At 57.0% G+C, this 23924-nt stretch overlaps 1 protein-coding gene across 2 annotated transcripts; it reads right to left on the bottom strand.

Annotated features, from left to right (window-relative positions):
* Positions 1–2629: 2629 nt before the first annotated feature.
* On the bottom strand, positions 2630–23924 carry MELTF (melanotransferrin). Of its 2 annotated transcripts, XM_045540006.1 has the most exons (16): positions 23757–23924; positions 21861–22015; positions 20630–20729; positions 18186–18368; positions 16622–16778; positions 15273–15340; positions 12381–12568; positions 11482–11662; positions 10656–10807; positions 9115–9211; positions 8164–8358; positions 7289–7445; positions 7133–7200; positions 5722–5909; positions 3429–3627; positions 2630–2961 (listed from the first exon to the last, which is right to left on the bottom strand). In XM_045540006.1, exons 1-16 carry the CDS (start codon positions 23803–23805, stop codon positions 2879–2881), a joined length of 2220 nt encoding a protein of 739 aa, XP_045395962.1. In that variant the 5' UTR covers positions 23806–23924; the 3' UTR covers positions 2630–2878. The 2 variants fall into 2 exon arrangements, with proteins under 2 accessions (XP_045395962.1, XP_045395963.1); XM_045540007.1 differs by lacking the exons at positions 2630–2961; positions 3429–3627; positions 5722–5909 and adding an exon at positions 6184–6505 and having other exon boundaries at positions 23757–23900.

The following is a 23924-nucleotide window of genomic DNA, read 5'->3' as shown; positions in this document are numbered from 1 at the left end:
TGGCAAATATCTCCTAAAGCAGGCCTGGAAGCCCATGGGAGGTTGGGGGGCATGGCTGCCTAGCCCGCAAAGATTTCATTTCCTCTTTCTCTTGGGGCCTCAGTGGCCAAGTGTCAGCTACACACCCTGCTCTGGCCTGAGCTGACCGGTCTGGTCATACACACCTGAGCTACGCTGGGCCAGTCGCATGATCTCTCCCAGGAACTTGAAACTTAAGCCAAAAAATCAGCCTCTGGAGTAACAGCAATAGTGCTGGTGAGCACATGCCCAGCATGGTGCTGTTTATGTACATGGTATTCAGCAGGTATTATTCCTCCACCTGCTTTCCAGCTGAGGAGTTTGGGCCCCCAGAGGTTAGCTCTCCTTTCCCAAAGGTTCGGAGGGGCAGCGGCAGCACGAGGAGGGCTAGAGTGACTGGGTAGCTGAGACCAAGCCATGTGATGTGGGGACAAGTCTGTCAACTTGGGTTGCCCAGGTTCCTGGGGTGCTGCGAGGCTTCATGGTGATTGGCCGACTTTATGGGAAACGGCCTGGGTGCACAGGTGGGCAAGACCCGGCTCTGGGAGACGGCTGCAGCGATGGAGGGAGGCTGACCTGGGGGCCCACTAAAGTGCAGGAGCCTTGGGAGAGGGGAGCAGAGAGAATCTCCGCTCCTCGAAGGGAGAGCAGTGCATGGCCAAGACCAGCTGGGGCCCGTCCGCACCTCAGTACTGGCCAGAGAGGGCCCACCGCGGGGACTCTCGGAGATCTGCTCCCCCACCGCCCCCAGTGAGTTGGCAACAAGCTTGCCAAAGAAAAGGTATGGGCGGCTTATTTTGGAGACATGGGGCAGGGGGCAGTAGAGAAGTTTGCACCCTCCTCTGCACCCGGCTCCAGAGGAGCGGACAGCCCAGAAGCTGAGGAAGTGAAGGCAGTTGGGACGCACTGGGTTGAGGACCTGCTGGGGCCAGAGAACCAGTTCAGCCTGGAGAAGGGAGCTGGGGCCTCACTGACTAGAGGCCCAGAGTAGTCCCTGACTCTGGCTCTCTAGGAACAGAGCTCTGAATGGAATTTGCCATTCTGGCTGGGGCAGGGCAGTGACTCAGGCAGGTAGGTCTTTGAGCGCCTAAGAAAACAGAGCAGCAGCAGAAAGTATCACGGTCCAAGCCTCTGCATGTGCAGGGTCATTCGGCTTTATTTAAAACACAAACCAACAGCTTTCATTAGCACTGACACAGTGGTGGACCCTGCTGTCATCTGACAATGGAAGGTCACTTAAACAGCACTCACACAGGCGACACCTTAAGTGGCTCACAGAAGAGATGTCACACTCTGGGCAGCACACTAGCCCAGGGTAGCCACACAGAAATACACTTTTCGCTGCACAAATCTCCCTTTTAAAAAGAAAACCAAACAATCATCTGGTCAGAGAATCACTGGCTTCCTGAAGTGAGGAAGGTACAAAGCTTGGTGGCAGGAGCCCAGCTCCTGGTGGCTCCTTGCAGTGGGGTGAGGTGGCCAGGACTCCTCAGGATGGCGTGGCTACGGCCAGCAGCTGCCAGGGCCTCCTTCCTGCTGGGAGATGGCAGGCATCCGTCCCCACGCCCGCAGGAGGGGGCGAACCACCAGGAACCAGCCTGTCATCAGCATCCCCAAGGCCCCCGCAGACCGGGATGCAAATAGCTCCAGGCCCACGCGGCTCCCAGTCTGCTGACGAGAGCTACTTGCTCCTGTTTCTTCTCCTTCTTTTTATTTTTTTAAGAGAGCAAAATTCAGAGTAAGAGTTGGCAGTTCTGGAAACTTTTTGTGGTTCCTCAGACAGTCGTGGCAAGATGGAGTAGACAGGGCCTTCTTAGGCCCTTTCTGCTGACTCTTGCAGGGGACTGGAAGGGGGGACCGTTCCTCTGGAGTGAGTGGCCCCTGGGCCCAGCAGACACAGGGCTGGGTGGGGGGACAGAGCCACCCCAATAGGAAGCCGGGCCTGTGGCTCTTCTGACCCAGAGAATGGCATGTCCCCACAGGCTGTGGCCTGGGCCACCTCCCACTCCCTTCTGTGAGGAGGTTACTGCTGCTGACACGTGCCCAGGTACGGGCTGAGGGGTGCCCGGCATCAGCTTGGGGAGAGGGGAAGGCTCAGGAGTGGCTGGAGCTGGAGGAAAGGCCGGGCGCAGCGGCAAGCAAGCGGTTCTTACAGCCCCAACCCCTCACTAGCCCCCCCCCACTAGGGTTCCTTACTGAGGACATTTCCTTCGCGGGGGGTCCCTTGCGGTTTCGTCCCTCTAGTCCAGCTCTGCCCGCCTCCCCTCCCCAGCCCGCAGAATCCGCCGTGCAACGGGCCGGACCACGCCAAGTCACGGACAAGGACAAAGGGCTGATTGTGCCCGGCAGTCGCGCCTTCTTGGAGGGCCTGGCAGGTGGAGTGGTGGACACGGTGTCCCCGGGAGGAGCCCGGCGGCCAGGCGGCGCGGGGGCAGCCGGGGAGGCGCGGGGCGGCTCGGCAGGGCGGGCTCTGCGCAGCCGGTTTCCTTGGCAACGGGCCGTGTGCGGCGCGGGCCCGCAGGCTCCAGGTGGCGGGAGGCGGCGGTTGGCAGCGAGCGCCGCGCCAGCGCGGGGGCGGGCGAGCCCGGGCCGGCGCCGCAGGTAGCGCGGGGCCAGGTGGTGGCCGTGGGCGGCGGGGCTCCCGCAGGAGGCGCCGGCGCCCGCCCAGCTCAAGGTCGGGGGACTTTTCCGAGCATCATCTTTATTCCGCTGCGAAGCAATCAGAGAAACTTCTCGGGCCGGGGCGGAGACCCGGGGCGCTCTGAGGTTGCTGACGGGCCCTGTCCTGTCGCGGGTGTTAAACGACCTTCCCAGCGGAACTGGCTCCGCCCGAGCGCGGGCGAGGCAGGCCCGGAAGCGCTCAGGGCGCCGGCCCGAGGAGGCCAGCAGCCAGGGCCGGCGGGAGCAGCAGCAGCAGCAGGGGGCGCCCGGGGGCAGCGACCGCTGGGGACAAACACAGCAGTGAAAGCCTGGGGCGCCGGTAGCGCCGGTGCAGCTGCGCTTGTGCGCAAGACTCTAGGGGGTGACATTTCTGTATAGGAAACTCGCTCCAGCCTCCCTCTTTCCACCCGATTACAATTTTTCTCCCCCAGATTTCTTTACATATTCATTTCTTTCTAAATTATACTGTATGTATATTTATGGCGTTGCCTCAAATCCTCTTGGGTTATCATTTTTAGCATTTAAATTCATTATCCAGGTCTGTTTGGGAGAGGCGGCCAGTGTTCCTGCTGTCATTGTCTGCAGCCTCCCTGCTGAGACCCTCCCGGGACACTTATTGCTTGTCTGTAAAATGGGGGCCTCTGCTGGCCTCGCCGAGACCCAGGACACCCTCAGCTCTGTCAAGGTTTTCGGGTGAAAGGGTCCGATCGGCGCCAGGGAAACGCCGCAGGGCCCCGGGGCTGTCATACCTGCTCCCGTGCACTGCTGAGACAGCATCCCTTCCAGAGCTGCCACGTAGTTGGGCCCCAGCCAGTCGCGGTAGGTGGTTTTCTCCCCTACAGGCACCGCCCGAACCGTGGCATCCTTGAAAAGCAGGTCTTGGCCGTGATAGTTGGAGGAATCGAACATTTTGAACCCGTTCGTATTGTGGTCGTCTCCAAACAGGTCCTGGAGGCACCACAAGAGGACCTGCTGCTCATGGGGGCTCACAAATTGCCACCCCCGCAGGCACTGCTTGGACAAATTGCTTTACATAGGATGACCCACAGAGCAGTCATTTCAGGACACCAAGACTCTGACTTGAAGTCATCAGCTTGACAACTGACCAGCCTCTGTCAGTAAGGGGTTTTGGGGAAAGCTATGACTGTGGGCACCATGTAAGAGTCATTCAGAAACATTACACCAAACCAGTCCTTGGGCGCAGAACCAGTCCTTTTTTACAGGAAAAAAGACCCAGAAATGAGAGATGGCATGGATGAGATTACAGAGTGTTTTTTGAGGCCTGCTCAGCATTTCTCAAGCTTTTCCTTCATGCTGTCTCACTCTGTCTTAGTGGTATCCTTTCCCACAAACCGAAACACTGTCATTGAGAGAGACTTTTGTTCTCTCACTAGATCACAATCTAACCGGTGAGTTGAATGTCTTCACTGCCCCACCCTCCTGGCGTCCTGGAGACCCGCTGCTCTCTTCCCTGCTGAGAATCACCGGAGTGAGTGTTCTATGGCTACAGCCCTAAAAGTGCTATTAAAAAGACCAGAAATAGTAAGAGGAACTGTAAACACAAGTGTAAATAAAGAAGACCTGGAGAACATGGGTGAATGTCTATGTCAGCTGTATATAGAAGCAGTCAGGTGGTTATCAGTCTTTTTGGAGGGGACTCACTGATCTTCTTGGAGATCTGATGAAAGCCATCAGTCTTTGATCCCCCAAAATGCTCATCCACACAGGATTCACATCCATATGGGACTCTTACCCCTCACCCCCCCAATGCTTCAAAGGGTTAAGAAACCCCCTGGAGAGGCCCAGGGACCTTGAGTAAAGAACTCCTGGGCTAGAGGTATCCATGTGGCAGATGAGGAAAGTGTACATAATTTCACAATTTTAAAGTTTAGGAACAGGCGTGGAGGGCTGGTCAGCTCTGCAATTCTGTGGTCTGGTGGGTGGGAGAAGGGTAATTTTTGCCTAAATTAGTTGTGGGAAGGAGGGTGGTTAGAAACCAGTGGCTCCATTGTCAGAAAACTTGGATTCTAATTTTAGGTGGATTTTGAAAGTACAGCCAATGGGATTTGCTGATGGATTGGATATGAGAGGATGACACGAGACAAAGGTGACTCCTGAAGAAATGGAAATGCTAAAGTTGTTCTTAACTGAAGTGGGGAAGACTGAGGGAGGGATGGGATTCCAACTTTGGACTTGATCAGTTTGAGATGCCTATTATACTAGAAATACAAGTCGTTATGTTAGGTAGGTAATTGTTAAATATGCAAGTTTGGGATTGAAGTTGGGCTGAAGATGTAAATTTAGAAGCCATCTGTTTGTAGATGGTATTTAACGACATGGAACTGGATGAGTCAATAAGGATGCAGGTGTAGACAGAAGAGGGCTGAGAACTGAATCCTGGGCGACTCCAGTACTCACAGACCAGAACAATGAGGGGGAGCGGCTAGAGAGTGGGGAGGAGAGCCGTGCAGGGGTGGGAAGCTGGGAGCCAGCTGGGGAAAGTGATTCCGGGAGGAGGGGATCATGGCCAGTGCTGCTGCTGAGAGGTCAGGTACAATGAGGACTGAGAAACAGCCACCGGACTTAGCAACGTGGGTCACTGTGACCTTGGCAAGGGCACTTTCAGGCCGTGATGGGGACCTGTCTGGAGTAGTCTCCATCCTTAAGGGAGATATCACAAGGAGAGGAATTGGTAACTCCAGAGGAGTGACAACTCCAGTTTGGAGTTTTGCTCTGAAAGGGAGGGGATTATGGCTATAAGAGGAAGTGAGACCAAGAAGGTTAGTTAGTTGGTTTTTTAAAGATAGAAATAATAGCATGTTTGTATGTTGGTGAGAAGAATGGTCCAGTTGAGGAGGAGAAATTAATGATGCAGGAGACAGAGGGGACAGTTGCTGGAGGGATGTTCCTGGGTAAGTGAAAATCACAGAACCGCTGCCCCCCCCCACCCCCCCGGCTTCCTCAGTTTCTCCCGGGGTCTGTTCCCGGTAGACTGAGGCCCCCCAGGGCCTGGCCCACTTCTGCTGCCCAGCCCTGGCTCACCTGGGCCTTGTCCAGCAGTCCAAACACAGTGAAGATGTTGGTGTCCGGCCGGACCATGACAGCATGGGGCGGTATCTGTGCCAGGTTGCAGGCTGCAAACTGGGACAGCTCAGCCCGTGCCCCATTGGGACATAGCAGCTCATAGTCCTCCGACTTGAGGTCGGCAGCCCAGGGCTCAGAATTGTGGCCTGAGGGGTAGAGCAGTGTGGAGGGGGGGCGTTAGGGGGAGTAGGGAGGCTGCTATCTTCCTGGATCCCCAAATCCTTCACCAGGGGTAGGTGGCAGTGTCTGGCCAGCTCCCCAGCTCCACTCTCCAGGCGCTCTGTGGCATTGTCAGGTGAGAGAAGCAGCTGTGCTAATCCTATGGCAGGAGCCACCTCTAGCAGGGACTAGGGAGTACCTACTCTGTGACAGGCACTTCGCAAGAGCTGCTTCATCCTCATGATAGTAACACAGGGCAGGTATTAGTGTCCCCATTTTATAGGTGAGGAAACTGAGGCTCTTAATTACTCCCAGGCAAAGACTCCCATCTGTGTGTTACAGCCTCAGGCCTGAAGGTGGGGTGAGTTCCAGAAGCTGGTGGGTGATTTCCACCTCTAAGGGCTGAATTTCTCAAACCGGAGAGGGTATAGCATCACCCGTGGATGTAAGAAGCAGCTTTAAGGGCTCCTGGCTTGCAAAGAATCTCATTCAGGAGGTCTCGGGTGGGGCCCAGGAATCTGCATTTTAAACCAGCATCCCCAAGATCCTGAAGCAGGTGGTCCCAGGGCTTCCTGAAAAGACACTGCCCTGGGGAATCACACTGTCTTTGTGCCTTCATGCCTTCACTTAGCATCCACCCTCCTCCCGTTCCCAGAAGGAACTCCAGGTGGGCCAGAGGAGAGCTACAGATAAAAGGGAAATGGGTGGCCCAGGGTGGGGGGGCTCCCTCCCCACCTGCCGTTCTGCCCTGACCCCATCCCTGACCGCACCCGGCTCATGCAGGAGCACATGGCTCCCCCTCCACGGGCAGGCTGGGGCCAAGATTTGCAATACCAGCTGGTGTTTCCTTGCCTCTCGTGCTTCCCCTTGACCAATCCCCCACCCCTCCAGGTTGCAGCCCTGCCTTTCTGGATCGAGGGGAATCTCTGCCAGCCCCACCCACACACCCTGGCACTATGTGAATACGCCCAGAAGGGGGTCTCTCCAAATGGGCCGGAATCGAGTCTCTACCTTTTCAGTGGATAGGGACTTGAACTCCAGCCCAGTAAAGACTGTCATGTGTCCTGCACCACTGGTGTGTGGCCTGAGGTCTGTTCTTACCACATGGCCTGGGGGCTTTCTTGGCTGGTGTCTGGATTGTGTTGGGGACAGGGAATAGCACCCCCTAGACACATCTGGCCCTGCTCTGGCCAGAGCCCTGCTCACCTACCATTTGTGTTGTCAAAGACGGTCGTGTGCCTGACAAAGGCGACATCACCTGCATTCTCCACCAGGCACCTGCCACACGAGGGGACAGGGCGGGTGTCAGGAGGGCCCCAGCCTCTGCCTGGAGCCCTGCACTACCCAGCCTGCCACCGACGAGTACCTGAAGGCGCCGCTGTCGCCGTAGTACCTCTCCTGGCTGTTGCCCACGCACTTGTTGCGGCCCTGCTCGTCCCCCACGCAGAGTGCGCACAGTGAGGGTGGGTAGCTCTTGGGGTTGTTCACGGGCACGCAGCTGGCGTTGAAGAACTCGCTCACGGCTGGGGTGGAGGGGAAGGGCTGTGATGAGGGGCCGGTGGCAGAAAGGGTGGCAGGGAGGAGATGGGGGGCTGCTTCCCCACAAATCTGCCCACCCACCTGGCCCTGCGGTTCAAGGCCACCCATCTGCTCTGCCCCCCACCCAGCTCCAAGTGGCATGTCCCCTCTTGGGAGGATCTCAGGGATGGGGAATACAGAGGTTGCCTAGACACAGGAATCCTGTCGCCAGCCTCTGGCAAGTAGTCACCCAGCCTTTGCTTGAACTCCCTCAGGGACAGGGAACTCACTACCTCATAAGCTATTCTGTTCCAATCAGAGCAACTGCCCAGCTGTCTGGGAGTGGCAGGACCAACCCTAGCACCTTTTGAATGTTTGTGCTGGTGGTTGGAAAAGAATATGTTTTTGTTTTTTCTGAGTTACCAGCCAGGGCAGAGGTATGTGGCCAGTCAGCCCAAGGATCTTGCCAGCTTCTGACCACCTTCCTTTCACCATGAACGTTGAGTGATTTAGCACATGGGAAGGGCCTTGTGTATGGCACGGGGCAGGTGCTTGGCAAATGTTTCCGCCTCTGTCTCCAACTGAGTGCTTGTGAAGATACCTGGGCACTTCTGCAGAAGGCTGGCCACTTTCTAACAAGGTCCCCGAACTCAGAGCTGGCCACCCATCCCCAGCCAACCCCAAAGAAGAGCTCCCGAGTCTGTGTCCCTTGAAGGGTGGTACCTGTGAGGATGTCGCAGTCCTTGGGCCAGATGAAGCCTCTCTGGATGAGGGCACCCACGGGGATGTCCCAGCCCGCAGGGCTGCCAAAGCCCGAGTGGCAGGAGCGCTTGCCGCGGAGCTCGTCCAAGGGGAAGGCGTGGGAGCTATCCCGCCGCACCACGGCCACCACGAAGTATGAGTTGCTCCTGTCCTCCGCTGGGGAGAGAGGGATACCACACGCCTGAGAGCCAGGGGCCAGTCCCATGGGGCCCTTCCCCAAATCCATTCCCTCCTGTCTCCGCTGAGCGGGCGAGCCTGCCCCAGCTGCACAGGCCACGCAGCAAACCCGGCAGGGCCCTGCCTGCCCCCTTGCTGGGAAGCAGCCCGAGTGGCTCCACTTTTTTGTCCTCAGCCAAAGGGATTTCTTTCCTTCCACCCAGGTGTTATTTTTCTCACCCCTGGGAGAGAAGTGGTGGAGTAGCTGACAGCTACAGAAGCATTTATTTTTAAGCCCTGAGATTTCTCACACCAGCCCAGAGGTCACGGCGTAGGAGGACACAGGCCAAAGCCCCAACCCAGGCCATGGAGAAAGAGAATGAGCTGACGGTGGGGTACCCGAGGGCCCCTACACGGGCTGCGATGGTCCGGGCTGGGCAGCTGAGACCCAGGAGTCCAAAGGTCGGCAAACTTCGTATGGCCTGGATTGCAGGCTAAGAATGACTTTTATATTCTCAAAGGGTTATTTAAAAAGAAAAAGAATATGCAACAGAGACTGTGGTCTCAGACCCTTTACAGAAAGTTTTCCAGCCCCTTAGAGATGTTCATTGAACAGATGGGGAAACTGAGGCCGGGGCATGAGGGGCATGCCTGGTGACAGGCAGCAACCAGAAATGGCTGAGGGGGGCACATTTTTATATTTATAAAAACACCAACCACCTCCCAGCCACGGCCGGGCGGCGGGACTGCACTCACGGGCATACTGCTCCCCGGCCGCGGGAACCAGGCCGTATGTCTTCCCCGCCGCGTAAATGTCCTCGCCCCTCAGGGTCACAGCGTCAATATGCCCGGCCTGAAGGGAACAGAAAGAGAGGGCTGGGAGGCCCCGGGATGCTTCTGGATGCTGGATCCCCCGGGGTTGGCAGGGCCTGGTCTCTTGGGGCTTGTGGCCTCAGGCTCCCCTGCCCTGGGGAACCTGGGTGGGAGTGCCCCGTCCTGCCCATCCACCCTTTCCCCTCTTTGTGCAGACGCCTGCCCAGGAGGGCTGCTTGGAGCACGGGGGTGGGCGTGGGGGGGGGGTGGCGTGGGAACTAGGGGGTGCTGGAACCAGCCAGCACCCGCACTCCTACTCCTGGGCGTCTGCTCCACTCTCTCAGCGCTCGGTTAGCCGGGGTCTCCTGCTCCGAGCAAAGCATAGCACGACCCCTGCCCTCATGCTTGGTGTGGGGTCTCCCAGAGGACGGTGCTGGCACACAGCAAGAGTGTACTATGTTTGTCAAATCCATGTGCAAATGGAAGAATGACGCAGGTCTTGAAAGATGACACAGAAGAATGACATAGCCCCACCAGAGGAGGCAGCAAGATGGGCCCGGCACCCCCAGGTCGCCCACCCCCCACCCCACGTGTCCATTCGGAAGCCTCCTGAGAGGTGGCCCAGGACCCTGCAAAAGGGTTGACTGGTAATCAAGCCATAGTCGTGTGACAAACCCAAGGGAAGGCGTGCGGCTCGGGGAGAGAGGGGACACCCGCACCTAGGCAGGTGCCCCACACCACCGGGGAAGAGGCATGAAGTGCCGACGTTGGAGTAACAGGTGGTGACATCTACCCCCAGACCTGTTCCTCCCTACTGTGTCAGGGGGAACACACAGACCCTGGACCACGGTCCAGGCAACTGGCTGGACAGGAAATGGGCGTTGGAGCCACACTAGACACCGTCTCTGAGAATCACAGAAGCTAGAACTGAGGGTCTTTGAGCCTCTTGCTGTGGTCCCGAGGAACTCCTGACGTCTGCCCCTCTCCCCCCAGGGCCCCTGGGCAGCCCCCTGACCCTCTGCAAGCTCCCACTGAGAGGAGGCTCTCACCTAGGGGAGCTGGAACCCCCTCCCTGCATCTCTCCCTGCTCTGGGGCCCCTGGAACAACAGGGCAGCCTGCCAGGCATGACCCTGCACCCCAAAGCCCTTTCCTCAGTTCCGGCTGCGGCCCCTTCTCCGTCAGCCTCACGTGCAGGTGAGCTCAGCTCTGCACAGGGCCAGGCTTCCGCTGGCCCCTGGGGGAGGTGGATCGTCCACAAGCCAGCTGGCGACCTTTGCAAGTTACTTCCTCAGCCTCTGGGGAAACAGCCCCCTCTGCCTGTCCCCTGGGTTGGGGTGCTGGTCCCTGTGGCCCTTCCTCTCCCCTTTGCTCTGAGGACTTGTTGCTGGAGACATTCTCACCCTCCCCAGGAGGCCCGGGGGCCAGCGACGGTAAGGACCACCCCAGCACTGCCACCGCCTGCCCGCCCGGGCACGGCCCCCACCTGGATCTGCTCCATGCAGTGCTGGGGGGACTCCGCTGACACACACTGGATCTCGGGCTTGAGCCTCTGCCGGCCGAAGGCCACAGCCATGTCTCCACACTTCTGGATCTCGGGAGTAGACAGCACACACCAGCGCAGGTAGTGGGGCAGCCCTGTGTGGGGTGAGCATGTGGTCCCGCCAGGCTCCCCCTGCGGCGCAGGGCGGTGGGGCCGGTGCCACCACAGGGAGAACCTGGAGTCAGACTCAGGGGAAATTCTGGGTCTTTCTCTTAGCTGTGAGGCCAGGATACGTCATTGAACCATCTGATTTCGCCTCCTCGTACAGAAGGGGGATAACGGCACCTTTCTCACGGGGCTGTGAGAGGCTGGGGCGGACCACGGCCGCCATGTATCTAACTCAGCGCCTGGCACCTGTGTCACTGGCTGTAGGCAGAGGCTACATGGGGACAGCGCTAGAGGCAGGAAGCCCACTGTGGACCACTGCCATAGTCCAGCGAGACAGGACTGACCACGGCCATGGCCCTGGGTGGAGAGGCAGGAGCGAGAGGAAATGCCAGGCTGCGATGGCCCCTGCATGGAGGGGCAGGGAGTCCCTTCCCAAGACAGACCCTGGTGGTCCCGCTGCCACCTCCTGGGCAGGCGGGGCCCCCGTGCAGCGGGCTGTGCAATCGCAGAGCTGCTCTCCCAAACCCGGAGGCAGAGAAGTGGAAGCGACAGGTCCCCACAGAGTCTGAGGGGCACACGGTGGGCCTCCTGGGTGAGTGTCCTCCCCAGGCCACTTTCCCAGAGAGTCCTGCCATGCCTGAGAAGGGACAGGCGGACTTACGGTTGGGGTCACAGAGCAGACCCTTCATGGCATGCAGGTACTCGCGGCCCAGCCAGGCCTCGTAGGTCTGTGTGGCGATGGGCACGAGCTCCGAGGTGGAGTCCTTGAACAGCAGGTCCTTCCGGCCGTAGGCCCCAGAGCTGAACATCTGGAAGCTGCTGCCCTCGTGGCTGAACAGACGCTGTGTGTCCAGGGGTGGGGGCAGGGGCTGGTGAGCTGCTCCCAGGCCACACCCTTCCCGACCCGGCTCAACCACCACCTCCTTCTTCCTGTGACCTCAGGGTCATCCCCCTCCTCCTCCTCCTCGGCGCCTCTCCTGATTCCCTGTTTCCTTCCCCTGTGTGTTGCTAGTTCATCCTAGGTCATCCTGCTCGTCACACTCAGCTGTTTGGACACATGACTGATGGCCCAGGTGTGGACGGTGCTGAGGGCCAGCTGGGCAGCCGCAGTCTGGATGGGGTGAATCTAGCGGAAGCTGGGGTGCCCCCGGGAGTCGGAAACATTGCTGTTGCGAGCAGAGGTTTCAGCAAAACCTTATGTGCTGCATTTAACTAATGGTATACTGTGAAATGTACTCGTCGTGGCATTTTGCTTTCTGCTCCCGTGTTCTGGTTTTGGTCTTTAGAGGCACAAGTACAAGGAGCTTTCTCTGAGGGGGCTTGTGTCTGCTGGTCTCCCTCCACTGGCCAGCCTTCCTCCCTGTCACAGCGTGTCCCTCACTCACACTGACTTGGCCTGGGGCTGCACACCACAGGGGCCTGGATCCCCAGCCAGGGTCTGTCCTGGGAGGGTCTCTGGGTCCCGCCTCTCCTGGCCTTAGTTAGCCCTGAGCCCCAACTCTGGCAAGTGACAAGAAGGTCCAGCACCACCCGGGAAGCTGTGCAGGGCCCTGAGCCCACCTGGCCTTCGTTGAGCAGCCGGAAGATAAGGCCCCCATCTGTGTCAGCCCGGACCACCACGGCATGAGCAGGAACCCGGGCCAGGTGGCATTGCCTCCACTCGGTGACGTCAGCCCGGCTGCCATCCCGGCATAGCAGCTCAAAGTCCTGTGACAGCAGCTCCTGGTCCCAGGAGGGCAGGGTTTTCCCTGGGAAGACAGGAAGGCTGGGGTGAACCAACTTCTGAACAGAGAGGGGTTCAGGGAGGGCACCTACAAAGGCCTGGGAGAGGGAGGCTGGGGCGAGGCCAGTGTCATGGAGGGGAGAACCCAGGAGGCAGGAGGAGCAGAGCTGGGTGGCTGCACCCTGTAAGACCAGGTATCTACATAGCCTGTGTCTAGATACTCACATTTTCTACCTCTCACCAACTTGTATTACTAAAATGGATTGGAGATATCTGACAATAATACAATACATATAGACACGACTATTTATTCAAGATAGAAAGTGTAAGAAAATAAGAGCAGCTTAGGAGGAAAGAGATGAATGTACTGAGAGTCTAGAATTAACCACCCACTGCTGCCGTCAGGCACTAACTTTGGCTCTCAGTAGCGGGTGGGAGCCACGGTGGGAATATACCCGGACGGAATCTATCAGAACTGCGGCCCAGGGAGAGAAGGGTAACTCCCAGAGCATTGCCCACAACCCCAACTATTAATATTTTGGTGCATTTCCTTCACGTCCTCTTTTTCTATTTTATAACAATTTTTAATATGGTTAAAGACATAGTTCTCAGGCAATTTTGCATACTACTGGTTTTTCCACTTATATCTACCAAGTATTTTTATACAGTATTGGAAACTTTCCCTAAAACTCATTTATCTCTTCATAGAAAAGATTTATTTGAAAGAGTGACTTACTATTGACACCAAATCAGAATATTAAAAAGACTAATATTCAGGACTGTAACTAAACTACCAATAGTCTTACCTAACAATATTTTTATGACTCTTAAGACCAGGGGGAAAACCTGTACTAGGAAATAGGAAGGGAAAAGATAATTTGTAGGATCACAAAAATTTTCACTGCTAAGCTATTTAAAAACAAAATCCAGAAAACAACAGAGTAATACTTTGGAAGAACTCCACAGAGGTCACTGTTAATGCCACATGGTGGTTTATAGCTCCTAATTTCTCAGTGCAACTCTTTCCCCATCCCCGACTTTTCTTTCTTTTTAAACTGCTGCAGAACTGTCGGCTAGATCATCTCCCTTCCCACAAGACGATCGTCCTTTAGGTGCTTCCACCTGCCACTCCAGTTTCTCCTTGGCTAGGGACGATGAAAGTCCTGTCACTTCACTACTTGAGACATTTATGCCACTTCTACTGTTTTCCTCTTATCCATCTTTTTGCAAAAATATGCTCTTTAAAAAATTACTTCCTTAGATTAACATCAAAAATTTTAAAAAGCTGATTTTAGCCCAAGGCATCCCTATTCTTTGCCCGCCTTCCAATTCCTCCTTCTTGACTCATCTTGGGCCTCCGTCCAGGTGCCCATTTTGCAGGAAACCACCCTCTGTGCTCCATCCCTTTTCATATCCCTTGTTCTCCTCTTTCTCCAACCCGATTTGTGTTTGCCTTCATGGACATCAGACTCCATGGTGGGCTTTCTGATTTAAAAGGCAGAGATTAACAACAACAACAAAAGACAATGATTTTTTAAAAAAGGCAACCGACCAGATATTCTGGAATAGGCAAAACCACAGAGGTAAAAGTCTGAGTGGTGGTTGTTGGTGGGTGGGGAGGGACATAAACTGGCAGGAGCATGAGGGAACTTTTGGGGTGAGAGGTCTGTCCCAACAACATCTCGATTGTGGTGATGGTTATACAACTGTATGTTTTTGGCAAAATTCATAGAACTGTATTTCAAAAAGAGTAAATTTTGCTGCATGTAAATTATATCTCAATTTTCAAAAAAAGAAACAATGTTCAGGCAAATCCAAATGGAGGGACATTTTATAAAATAAATGCCAGTGTCATAAACAATGAAGACTGAGAAACTGTTGCAAGGTAAAGGAAACTAAAGAGATCTAACAATTACATACCATGTGTGATCATAGATTAGGTCCTGGGTCTGGAAAAAGTTGCTACAAAGGAGAGAACTGGGACAGTGAGTGAATCTGGAATATCGCCTGAAGATTAGGGAATAGTATTGTGTCAATATCACATTTCCTGAATGTGATTACTATGGCCAGGTGTACATGCTCTTGTTCCTAGGAGACACATACTAGAGTATTCAAGGTGTATGACACAGGCAAATGTACTCTCAAACGGTCAGAACACACACACACACACACACACACACACACACACACACACACACGTACAGAAAGAATGATAAATCAAATGAAGCCAAATGCTAAAAGTTGGAAACTGGGTAAAGAACAGTTGGGAGTTCATTGAATTATTCTTGCAACTTTCCTAAAGCTCAGTTATTTCAAAATTTAAAAATTTAGATGACAATGACATAATGGGTCAACATATAACACCAACCTATCTTAAATAGATCTTTCCAGGGAGGAGGGATGGCTTCTCCAGGCAAGAGGAGAAGAAGCCAGGAAGGAGCAGTAGATGAGATCCAGTGCAGAGGTCTGTGGACTTTGTAAAACGCAGCCCCCAGCTTCACGTGGAAGCAGAACCCAGCACCGGATATAAATCAGAGCAGGGCAGGGCTCTCAAGGGGCCCCTTGCCCCGCCCTGCAGGGTGGTGGGAACTCCACTGGTGAGACCCAGAGACTCAGAGCCAGCATCTGCACTAGGGCACTCGCTTCTGGCCCTGCCATCTGGGGGCCCTGCCCCAGGCAGCCCCAGCCTGAGACCCCGCTCAGACCCTGCGGGCCAGCCCCTCACTCACCATCGGTGTTCTCCAGCACCGTGCTGTGCTTCACAAAGGCCACATCCCCTGCCCCTTCCGCCAGGCACCTGTGGAGGAGAAACCGTGAGCCCTCGGGTCCCCGGCCGTCTTCCACCTCTGTTGGTCTGGCCGGGCTGGAGGGGTGGCTGAGGAGGGCATGGGTTTCACAGAGATGCAGGCCCAGGTTCCAGCTCCCCAGGGGCTGGCTGTGTGCCTTTGCCACGTTGTGGCCCCTTCCTAGTACCTGTTACCTGGAGAGCAGGGATGGGAAAGCAGCTCCCACAGGGCTGCTCTGCGGATGAGACACCTTTAGAACCCCGGGTAGACCCTGTGCAGCCTAGCCCGCCTGTACGGAGCAGGTGCCCCTACGGCAGCTGCCATCCTCAGCAGCCCTGACCCTCGGTTTTAAAGATGATTCTGCCCTGAGGCAGAGGATTGGACCATACCCTTTTTCATGCCATACCAAAAAATTTCTGAGTGGAAGGGACCGTGACTTTTATGTATTCTCTGTATGTCACCGCCCAGTGCAGGAGGCAGGTCAGGGCCTGCTGGGCCAAGGGGCTGCTTGGGTCCCTACAGCCAGAAAATAAGCAGGGATTGGGCTGGGGTGGGAGGGGTGACACAGGGGAGGGCTCCGAGAGTCAGGGAGAACAGGCAATGGCCAGGAACTCAGGGGTGCAGGAGGGGCCAGGGTCTCCTGCCCAGAGTGCTGAGGACGGCTTCTACTCTCTCTGTGCCAAAAACTGCATCAGCCCAGATCACACCCTGAAGTGTGGGCCCCAGCAGGCTTCATGGCTTCCGGGTGGAAACATCCAGGCAGCTAGAGGGACTCAGGAAGCTTCCACTCCAACTCCTGCTGAGCATGTTTCTTTGCTTGCAGGCAGAAGGAACTGGGCCACGAGCTGTTAGAGACTCTCTTTTGCATCCACGGAGGACTTATCCAAAGTGCCAGCCTGAATGAACCAGCGGCAGAGATGGGCCAGCCCCAAGTGTCAAGCCACCCCCCAACCCTGCCCTCCCTGCTGGTCTGAGACACCAGAATGGGGACATGGGAGTGGCCAGAAGGCTGGTTTTTCCATTTTCTTCTCTCCGAGCCCTCACCTCTCTAAATATACCAAACATGTTGATTTTATGAGCAAACCAGTTTGGCATATTCCAGTTTGATGTTTTAGACTAACCAGGGCACAGAACTGTATAAAGGGTGCTTTGACGAGGTACAACCCACACCGCCTCTTCCCCTCCAGGCCCTCTCTGGGCAAAGATGTTTCTCCTCAGCTCCTGTGGCCTCAGGTGCCTCAAGGGGGGCTCAGCTCCTCCCTGCCCGGCAGCCCCTCCCCCACACCCCTCACCGGAAGGCCCCGCTGTAGTCGTAGTATCTCTCCAGGGGGCTCTTGTCACACACCCCTTCCCCAGAGGTGTCACCCCTGCAGAGGCGACAGAGGGACTCCGAGTAACTGGTCTCTCCTGCCCCTGGGACGCAGCTGCCCCCAAAATAGTCGCTGACAGCTGTGGGAAGGAGGCAGAGAGAGATCACTCAGCAGGACTTTATGCAGACCCCATCCAGGCCCCTAAGGGACAGGTTGGCGACCCAGGCTGGAGTCAGGAGGGGGCCTGGGCTCTGCAGGGACCTCTTCCAGACTCTTCTGAGAATCCCTTCACTTTCTAGCTTAGCCTGAGAAAAACTGGGGACTGGATCAGATCAGTGATTCCCAAACTTGGCCCACAAGAGTAGCAACGGGCAGCTGTTGTTATTTAAAAATGGCTCAGGCCGGGTGGCTCACGCGGCAATCCTAGCACTTTGGGAGGCTGAGGCAGGAGGATCCCTCGAGCCAGGAGTTTGCAGTGAGCTATGAGGATGCCGCTGCACTCTAGTGCGGGCAACAAAGTGAGGCACTGTTAAAAAAAATAAGAAAGAAAGAAAGAAAAAGAAAAAAAAAAAGAAAAGAAAAAATGTAAAAATGGCTCAGGGGAACAAGACATTTACTCACAAATGACCACAAGGATAACTAAATATCAACTAGATACTGTTCTCATTGTGCATTTCATTTCCAAATCAGTGACAGGTGATCAATGAAAGGGGGAAAATAAAGAATTACTTAATGAGGATCATTAATTTGATAGTGCAGGGAGGGAAGGGAAGCCCAGTGGAAGCAGCCCTCGCTGGAGATGAGGTCGGGCGGGATCTGAGGACGTGCAGAGTTTTTTGGGTCCCTGACAGCACCAGGGCCCTGAATCCACCCCGTTCACAAATATTTACCCTGTGCCAGGAGAGGACGCCCTGCTGTCTGCACCCGAGCCAGTTGGCCACGCTCATCACTCGGCCAGACCGAGCTCTTGCAGAGCCAGCCCCAGGAGTAGACAGGCCAGTGACCGATAAGCCACCCACACCTGGCCACCATCTGAAAGGAGGCGGCTTCCGGGCTCTCTGGGGCGGCTGTGCTGGTTTACATGGCTGGTTAGCTAATTAACTGCTTGGCAGCTCTCTGGGTGCAAGTCAGCAGCCTGTTTGGGTCCTGAAAAAATAGCGTTTCTGGTCCTATGAAGCTGAGGACATGCTTCTACACCAAGTCCACACCTGGCGGGAGCCGCTCCTTGGCGACCCACTGCCTTCCCACCATGGGTTGGGCCCTGGGCCTGGCTGTGTTGCGTGGGGCCCAGTGACAGGTGTGAGTCGTAGGGGCCAGTCAACCAGGAACTCACGTGGTGGCAGCACGGGGCTGGCCAGCACAGTAGAGGGAGTGACTCCCTCACCACGTGTCAGGGAGGGACCTGGAGGAGGGGGGACTTTGCTGCACCCTGAAGGGGGTGAAGTGTGACAGTGAGGCCAGAGGGAGGCGACCCCAGTGAAGGGAGGAGTACAGCAGAGGAAAGGAGGGGGCAGCCCGGGCCCGCCGGGCCGCCCAAAGCCCTCACCTTTGAGCACGTCGCAGCCCATCACCGAGAGGCGGCCGCTCTCCACCAGGTAGCCCACAGGCACGTTCCAGCCAACCGTGCGGTTGATGCCCGTGTGGCAGGACTTCACGCCTTTCAGGGTGTTGATGGTCACGTGGGAGCTCCTCTTGACCACAGCCACCGCGTAATAGGAGGTACCAACCTCTAGCAGGGGAGAGGAGAGCAGTGAGGGTGGCAGGTGGAGCTCCAGGAAAGCTGCGGCACCACCCTGCCCGTGAGGGGCGTGTGCACGGACGCATGGGTGTGCGCCTGGATGTGTGCGTGGCGCCATGCTCACTGAGAGAGCAGTGGGTGCCATCCACATGTCTCATCATGAGACCCTGCCCTCCTCCAGCCCCATGACACTATCCTGGGATATTGATTCATTCATTGACTCTCCCTTCGCCTTCCCAGACCAGCTGGTGCTTAGCTGGGTCCACATTTGCCCACGTCTGGGGAGCTCTGTAGCCGGACACAGAGTAGAAGGAGCTTGCAAGTCTTTGATTTCCAAAAGCCCAGGCCCTCAGGAGAACTTGGAGAGGTTGAGGGGATGGTACCGTGGTTCTGGGACAAACAGTGGCTGGGAAGAGCAGGGGAGCAGGGCAGGGGCTGCCCCCGGATTAGGAGAGGTGATTTCCTGGTGCCAAGGGCATGGGGAGGCAGAGGCACAGAGAGAACTGGCAATGTGGTCCCAAGTCACCAAGACCCTGAATGGCCGTGGGATGCATGGGGGCTGGGCAAGGCTCTACAGCCATGAAAAGATTCCCCTGGGCCACATGTGTCCCAGAAGGGGCCATCCAGACAAGACACAGATGACTCATCCATGGGAGGAACTGATGACCAGAGGTCTCCATTGTGCACACACACACACGTGCACGAGCACACAAACTGCCCTGTGGGGGTGGGCTGTCCATGATCAGAGGAAGCTGAGCTCTAGAGAGTAAAGCCAGTGTTACTTTTGCACACCTGAGTCTGGCCCTGCCAACGTAAGCGATTTTGTGTGTACCACCCTCTGACTCACTGCCCTCGCTTTCCTTCTAGTTGCTTGAACCACTAGGATCTTTCCTGCTTGGAGTCTTTGTCAGGGCTCAGCTTAAACGTGGCCTCCCCAGAGCATCCTCCCGCGCTCCAGTCCAGCAGGCTTCCCCGCACCCCTCATTTTCCCTCTCACAGCCTCTCCTTTTCCTGCTGGCACCCACACGTGTCACTGCATTTTTCTGCGTATTTGTTTACCATCTGGCTCCTGCTCTCTGAGGGCAGGAGCAGCGTCTCTTGCGCTTACTGCTCGCTGCTCATGAGCGGCAGGTAGCAGGTGCTCGATAGACGTGCAGGATTAAGTAAAGGGGAAAAGCTGTGTGGGGGACCCATGGGACAGGGCAGTTTCTGGCCCGTGAGTGCAAAGGTTGGCTGGTTTGCAGGGTGGGACTGTGTCCTGCATCATCTGATGACCATGAATTCAACAAGTGCCCAGCTACTGCCTTCTGCAAGCGAGAGCCAGTGTGGAAGGTGGAGTGCCAGAGGGTATCCAAGGAGGAGGACCAGCCTCCTCCACAGGGACTAACTAGAGAGACGGGCAGCGCCTTAGCACAGGCACGTGGGAGTGGGCCGGGGCTTCAGGAGTGCAGGACGAGAGGCCCTTTGCGAGGAGAAGGTGACAGCGTGCTGGACTGTGACAGAGGCGGGCACTGGGCAAGCAGGGGTTGGGGGAGGTACAAAGAGCAGGCTGAGCTAGAGCCTCACCCAGTGTGAGGCGCATGGACTGGGCAGAGGAGCTCATAGTTCCCAGCATGTACCATGTGTCGGGTGGGCACGCACCCTGGCTCATTTTACCCGTGTGACAGGGCAGGTAACTGTTCCCCATTTTACAGGCCAGGGAGTGGAGGCTGCCCAAGGTCACCGAAGGTCATGGGAAGGGATGGAGCTGGGATTCATCCCCAAGTCTGCTGGGCTCTGCAGCTCCTGGTCACCACCTCTTCCCCGGCCCTATCCTCACTCCATGCTGCTTCTGACAGAGACACGCGAAAGTTTGCAGACAGCTGGGCGTGACTGACGCCTCGTCCACCCCAGGCAATTACGCAGGCAGCTCCACGCCCAACATGACACCAGGCATGGGCAGCTCCTCAGTGACAGCTTCGTGGGCAAAAGTTAGGGGGCTGGGCTCTCCACGAGGAAGAACAGACTCGGGTTGGCTCTCTGTGTCCCTGGTGCTCCTGTCCCCTGGGAGTTCAAGGGAGACTGAGGGGGCTCTCAGAGGGTTTGTCTGGCTGGGACTCCAGGACTGCTCTGTGGACAGGGCTAACGACCAGCTCAGCGGGCTAACGACGAGCTCAGTGGCTGCAAGGTTAGGCCAGGCCCGGCAAGAACAGTCTGGGCAACCGACTTCCAGATGCAGGGCCTTCCTCTCTCCTCCCTCGCTGCCGTCTTACCTTGATCATACACTTCGCCCACCACGGGCTTCAGGCCATGCTCCTTCCCTGCCTCGTAAATGGCTCCTCCGTCCAGGGTGATAGCATCGGCCTCCTGGGCCTGGTGAGAACATGTGGGCCAGCCAAGCCCGGCCCACCGGCCACTCAGCAGGGGACTCAGGGACACCCTGAAAAGGCCTGGAGGTCTACACTGTCCTGGCTTAGACTACACGCCCCTCTCCAACTGGGGCTCAGGGCTCTTCCCACTTACCAGGCCAAGGACTAACCTTGTTTTGCTAATTATGTTATTTAAAAAAATATTAATTATTAATTTTATAGGACTCATAATAGATATAAGTAGTAAAAAAAATCAGATAGAAAATGGTATGCAGTGAAAAGTGAGTTTCCCTCACTTTCCTGTTTCTCAGCCCCTGCCTCTGCTGTTAACCTGGGTTTTCTTGTTTTTTCTCTCTAAGACAGTCCATGTGGACTGAATCCCACACATACCCTCTTTAATTTTTTTCATTTTTATTTTCAGACACAAATGGCAGTGCACTATCAGTGTGTCATGGGATCCACGCACAGAATTATAGCTCAATATCATTGGTTTCCACCCTCACAGTGGAGCCTGACCCAGGGCCGATGATTGGATTAGGTCTTGGGGTCATATGAGGGGCAGAGCAGAAATGAAAGCCCAGGTATCCTCGTGCCTGCCCCCGAGGCACTCTCCCTGTCTTGTCCTGCTTGTGAAGACTGTCAGTGCCAGTGTAGCGGGTCTCCTGCCACTCAGACCTGCTGTCCCATCCTCTACTGCCCCACCCAGGACCGCGGCCCTTGCTCCTCCTTCCCCAGAAGCCGTACAAGCCCCATTCTGGAAAGCCTTGTGGCAGAGACAGTAAGTAATGTTGGGCCACTGAAGGGTCACCACGTCTGGGCTCTCCTTGGTGGGGTGGGTGGTGTCCCTGCTCTAGCAGGGGACTGTGGAAGGGAAATCCTGCCTCTCAGACACCTTTCCCCACTGGCACCCATCGGAGCAGTGGCGCTCCTGAGGACTTGCTCCTGAGGCCTCCCACCGCCTGGCCTGGGCCCTGCTGGAAACAAACTGGCCCTTGTTGTCGGGAAACTCAGGAGATCCTATCGCCCAGCCCCGGCAGGGGGAGGTCGCGGCCTTTCCCAGTGAATGAGGCTGTTGTGCACTCCCTCCTGAGTCAGAGCCCTCTTGTCTGGGCAGGGAGGAAGGGGGAGGACTCACCGTGATGAGCTGGATGCAGTGGTCCGTCGAGGTGCCCTGGACGCAGAGGAGGGAGGGCTGGATACCCGCTTCCTGGAAGGCCTTGCTCATGTCGCTGCATTTCTGCTGCTCTGGGTCTGAGGTGGTGCACCACCGCACCTCCATGCCGCCGAGCACTGGGGGCAGGGGACGGTGGGGTCCAGCTCCCCTGCCATGCCCAGACCGTGGCCCCACCACGGAGGGTGGCTCCAGCAGCTCTGGATAGCCAGTGCTCTGCACCAGCCCTGCCCTCCCATGGGGAGGCACCGAGGCCCAGGGACAGGGAAGGGGCCTGATTCATTGGCAAAGCCGAACACGGGACCATAGTATTCCTATGCTCAGGGCCTCTCTGACCAGGGACTCAGCTGTTGGCGAATGGAGTGGCTCACAACCTGGCCCATTCCAGAGGAGCGGGAAAGTCTGCAGGGTAGCTCTCAGCCACCCCCACCTCTCCCCACCTGCATGGTGCGAAGGAGCACTGGCTGGGGAGTCCTGGCAGGCTCTGTCACTTGGCAAGTTCATGCCCCTCTCCAGGCCTCCAAAAAGAGGGTGCTGGCCTGGGTTTCCTCCCCCAGCAGTGTCCCTGGGCCTTCCTGCACTGGGACAAGAGGCTGAGACGAGGTGGCTGTGAGTGGGCTGCCCTCGAGAAGCCTCGAACCCTCTCGGAGTGTCTGTGATTACGCCAGCTGCAAACCCACCCTCAGTGGGTACAGTGCCAGGCTCCTGCCAAGGGAAGGTGGCACACAGAGGGGAGGCTGAGGAGTCAGCAAGTTGGGTTCAGGTTCCCGCCTCTCTAGCTGGTGACTTCAGGCTGCTTATTTGACCTCTCTGAGTCTGTTTCATCTCCTGAGAAAGCAGGTGAAAAATCCACCTCTGTGTTGCACCCAAGCCTATGAAGAGAGCCCAAGACACAGATCCTCAGTGGACTTTTGCTTGGGCCCCACGCCTGACCCGGTCAGAGTCCCAGAGAGCTCCCAGGCTGGGGGCCCAGTGGGAGGGGGCCAGAGTTCCTTGAGCCTGATGACTTTGCAGACCTGAGCTCCTCCACTGGCGCCCTGGCCCAGCCTGGATTGCCAGAGGCCTGAGCTCAGGGAAACGCCCCCTCCCAGCACCCACCCCCAGCGCAGCCAGGTCACCAGCAACGAGGCTTGTGCTCTGCATCCTCACCCCAGGGTCACCACTGCAGCTTCCTCCACAGCCTCCCTCCAACTCCCGGGGAGCAGGGGAGGTGGGCTGTGGTTTCCTTTTTGGACTGATGAAGAATGCACCGTCTGCGGCCAGAGCCCTAACTGGAACTCCATCTCCTCAAGCCGTAGCCGTTCCCCAAGGTCCCGCCCCATGTCGCACCGTCCCTGCCCTGACTCCCTTGGGCGCCGACGATAGGGGACCCAGCTTCCGTCCCCCCACTTCCACCCTCGCAAGTGCAAGGCGCCCAGGAGCAGTCTCCGGTGCGGTCTCTCGTGCCCCTCCCTGCCAACCCTCTGAGCCCCAGCGGGAGAGCTGGGCTGCGCAGCCCCCAATCCCTTCCTGGGTTCCCACGCCCGTCAAGAGCCACCTCCGGGACGTCCTCTCGACAGTCCAAGGCTCTCCCCACCACGCCTCAGCCCACCCCTTTCCTTGGCGCGTCCGAAGCTTCGCTTTTTCAAAGGCCAGCTCAAGGCCGCCTCCTCCAAGGAGCCCTCCAGACATCCCAGTCGGCCCTAGTCAGTGCTGGTTCCCTCCACTGTCCTCGCCCGACGCCATACCCGCGCCTTCCCTGTCCCCCTCCCCAGGAGACTCAGGGCACACTTCCCAGCCCTGGGACCCTGCTCAGCGGGCTGGAGAGCTCTCGGACCCCCGCCCCGGCTGCTGCTCTCACGGGGGGCGGCGGGGCCTCACCGGTGCGCAGAGCCAGGAAGAGCCACAGAGTCACGCTGGAGCCCCGCATGGCGCCGTCGAGGGCTGGTGCGGGCAGGTCGGCTGTGCGTCCGCGTCTGAGCGGGTCGGCAGCCGCCGGATCTTTCTCCCTCCTTCCTTCCTCGCCCCGGCCCGCAGCTACTTAAGTGC

The sequence above is a fragment of the Lemur catta genome, chromosome 1 (genome assembly GCF_020740605.2).
Source record: "Lemur catta isolate mLemCat1 chromosome 1, mLemCat1.pri, whole genome shotgun sequence".
NCBI classification, from domain to species: domain Eukaryota; kingdom Metazoa; phylum Chordata; class Mammalia; order Primates; family Lemuridae; genus Lemur; species Lemur catta.
The sequence above is the reverse complement of the archived record's forward strand: the minus strand, read 5'-3'. Positions and strand labels throughout refer to the sequence as shown.

Coding starts and splice junctions, on each gene's coding strand:
- MELTF (XM_045540006.1), bottom strand. CDS start 23,805: ATGCGGGGCTCCAGCGTGACTCTGTGGCTCTTCCTGGCTCTGCGCACC. Junction 20,730..21,860: donor ACTGCATCCAGCTCATCACG/GTGAGTCCTCCC, acceptor TGTTCTCACCAG/GCCCAGGAGGCCGATGCTAT. Junction 9,212..10,655: donor ACTGCATGGAGCAGATCCAG/GTGGGGGCCGTG, acceptor TGTTCCCTTCAG/GCCGGGCATATTGACGCTGT.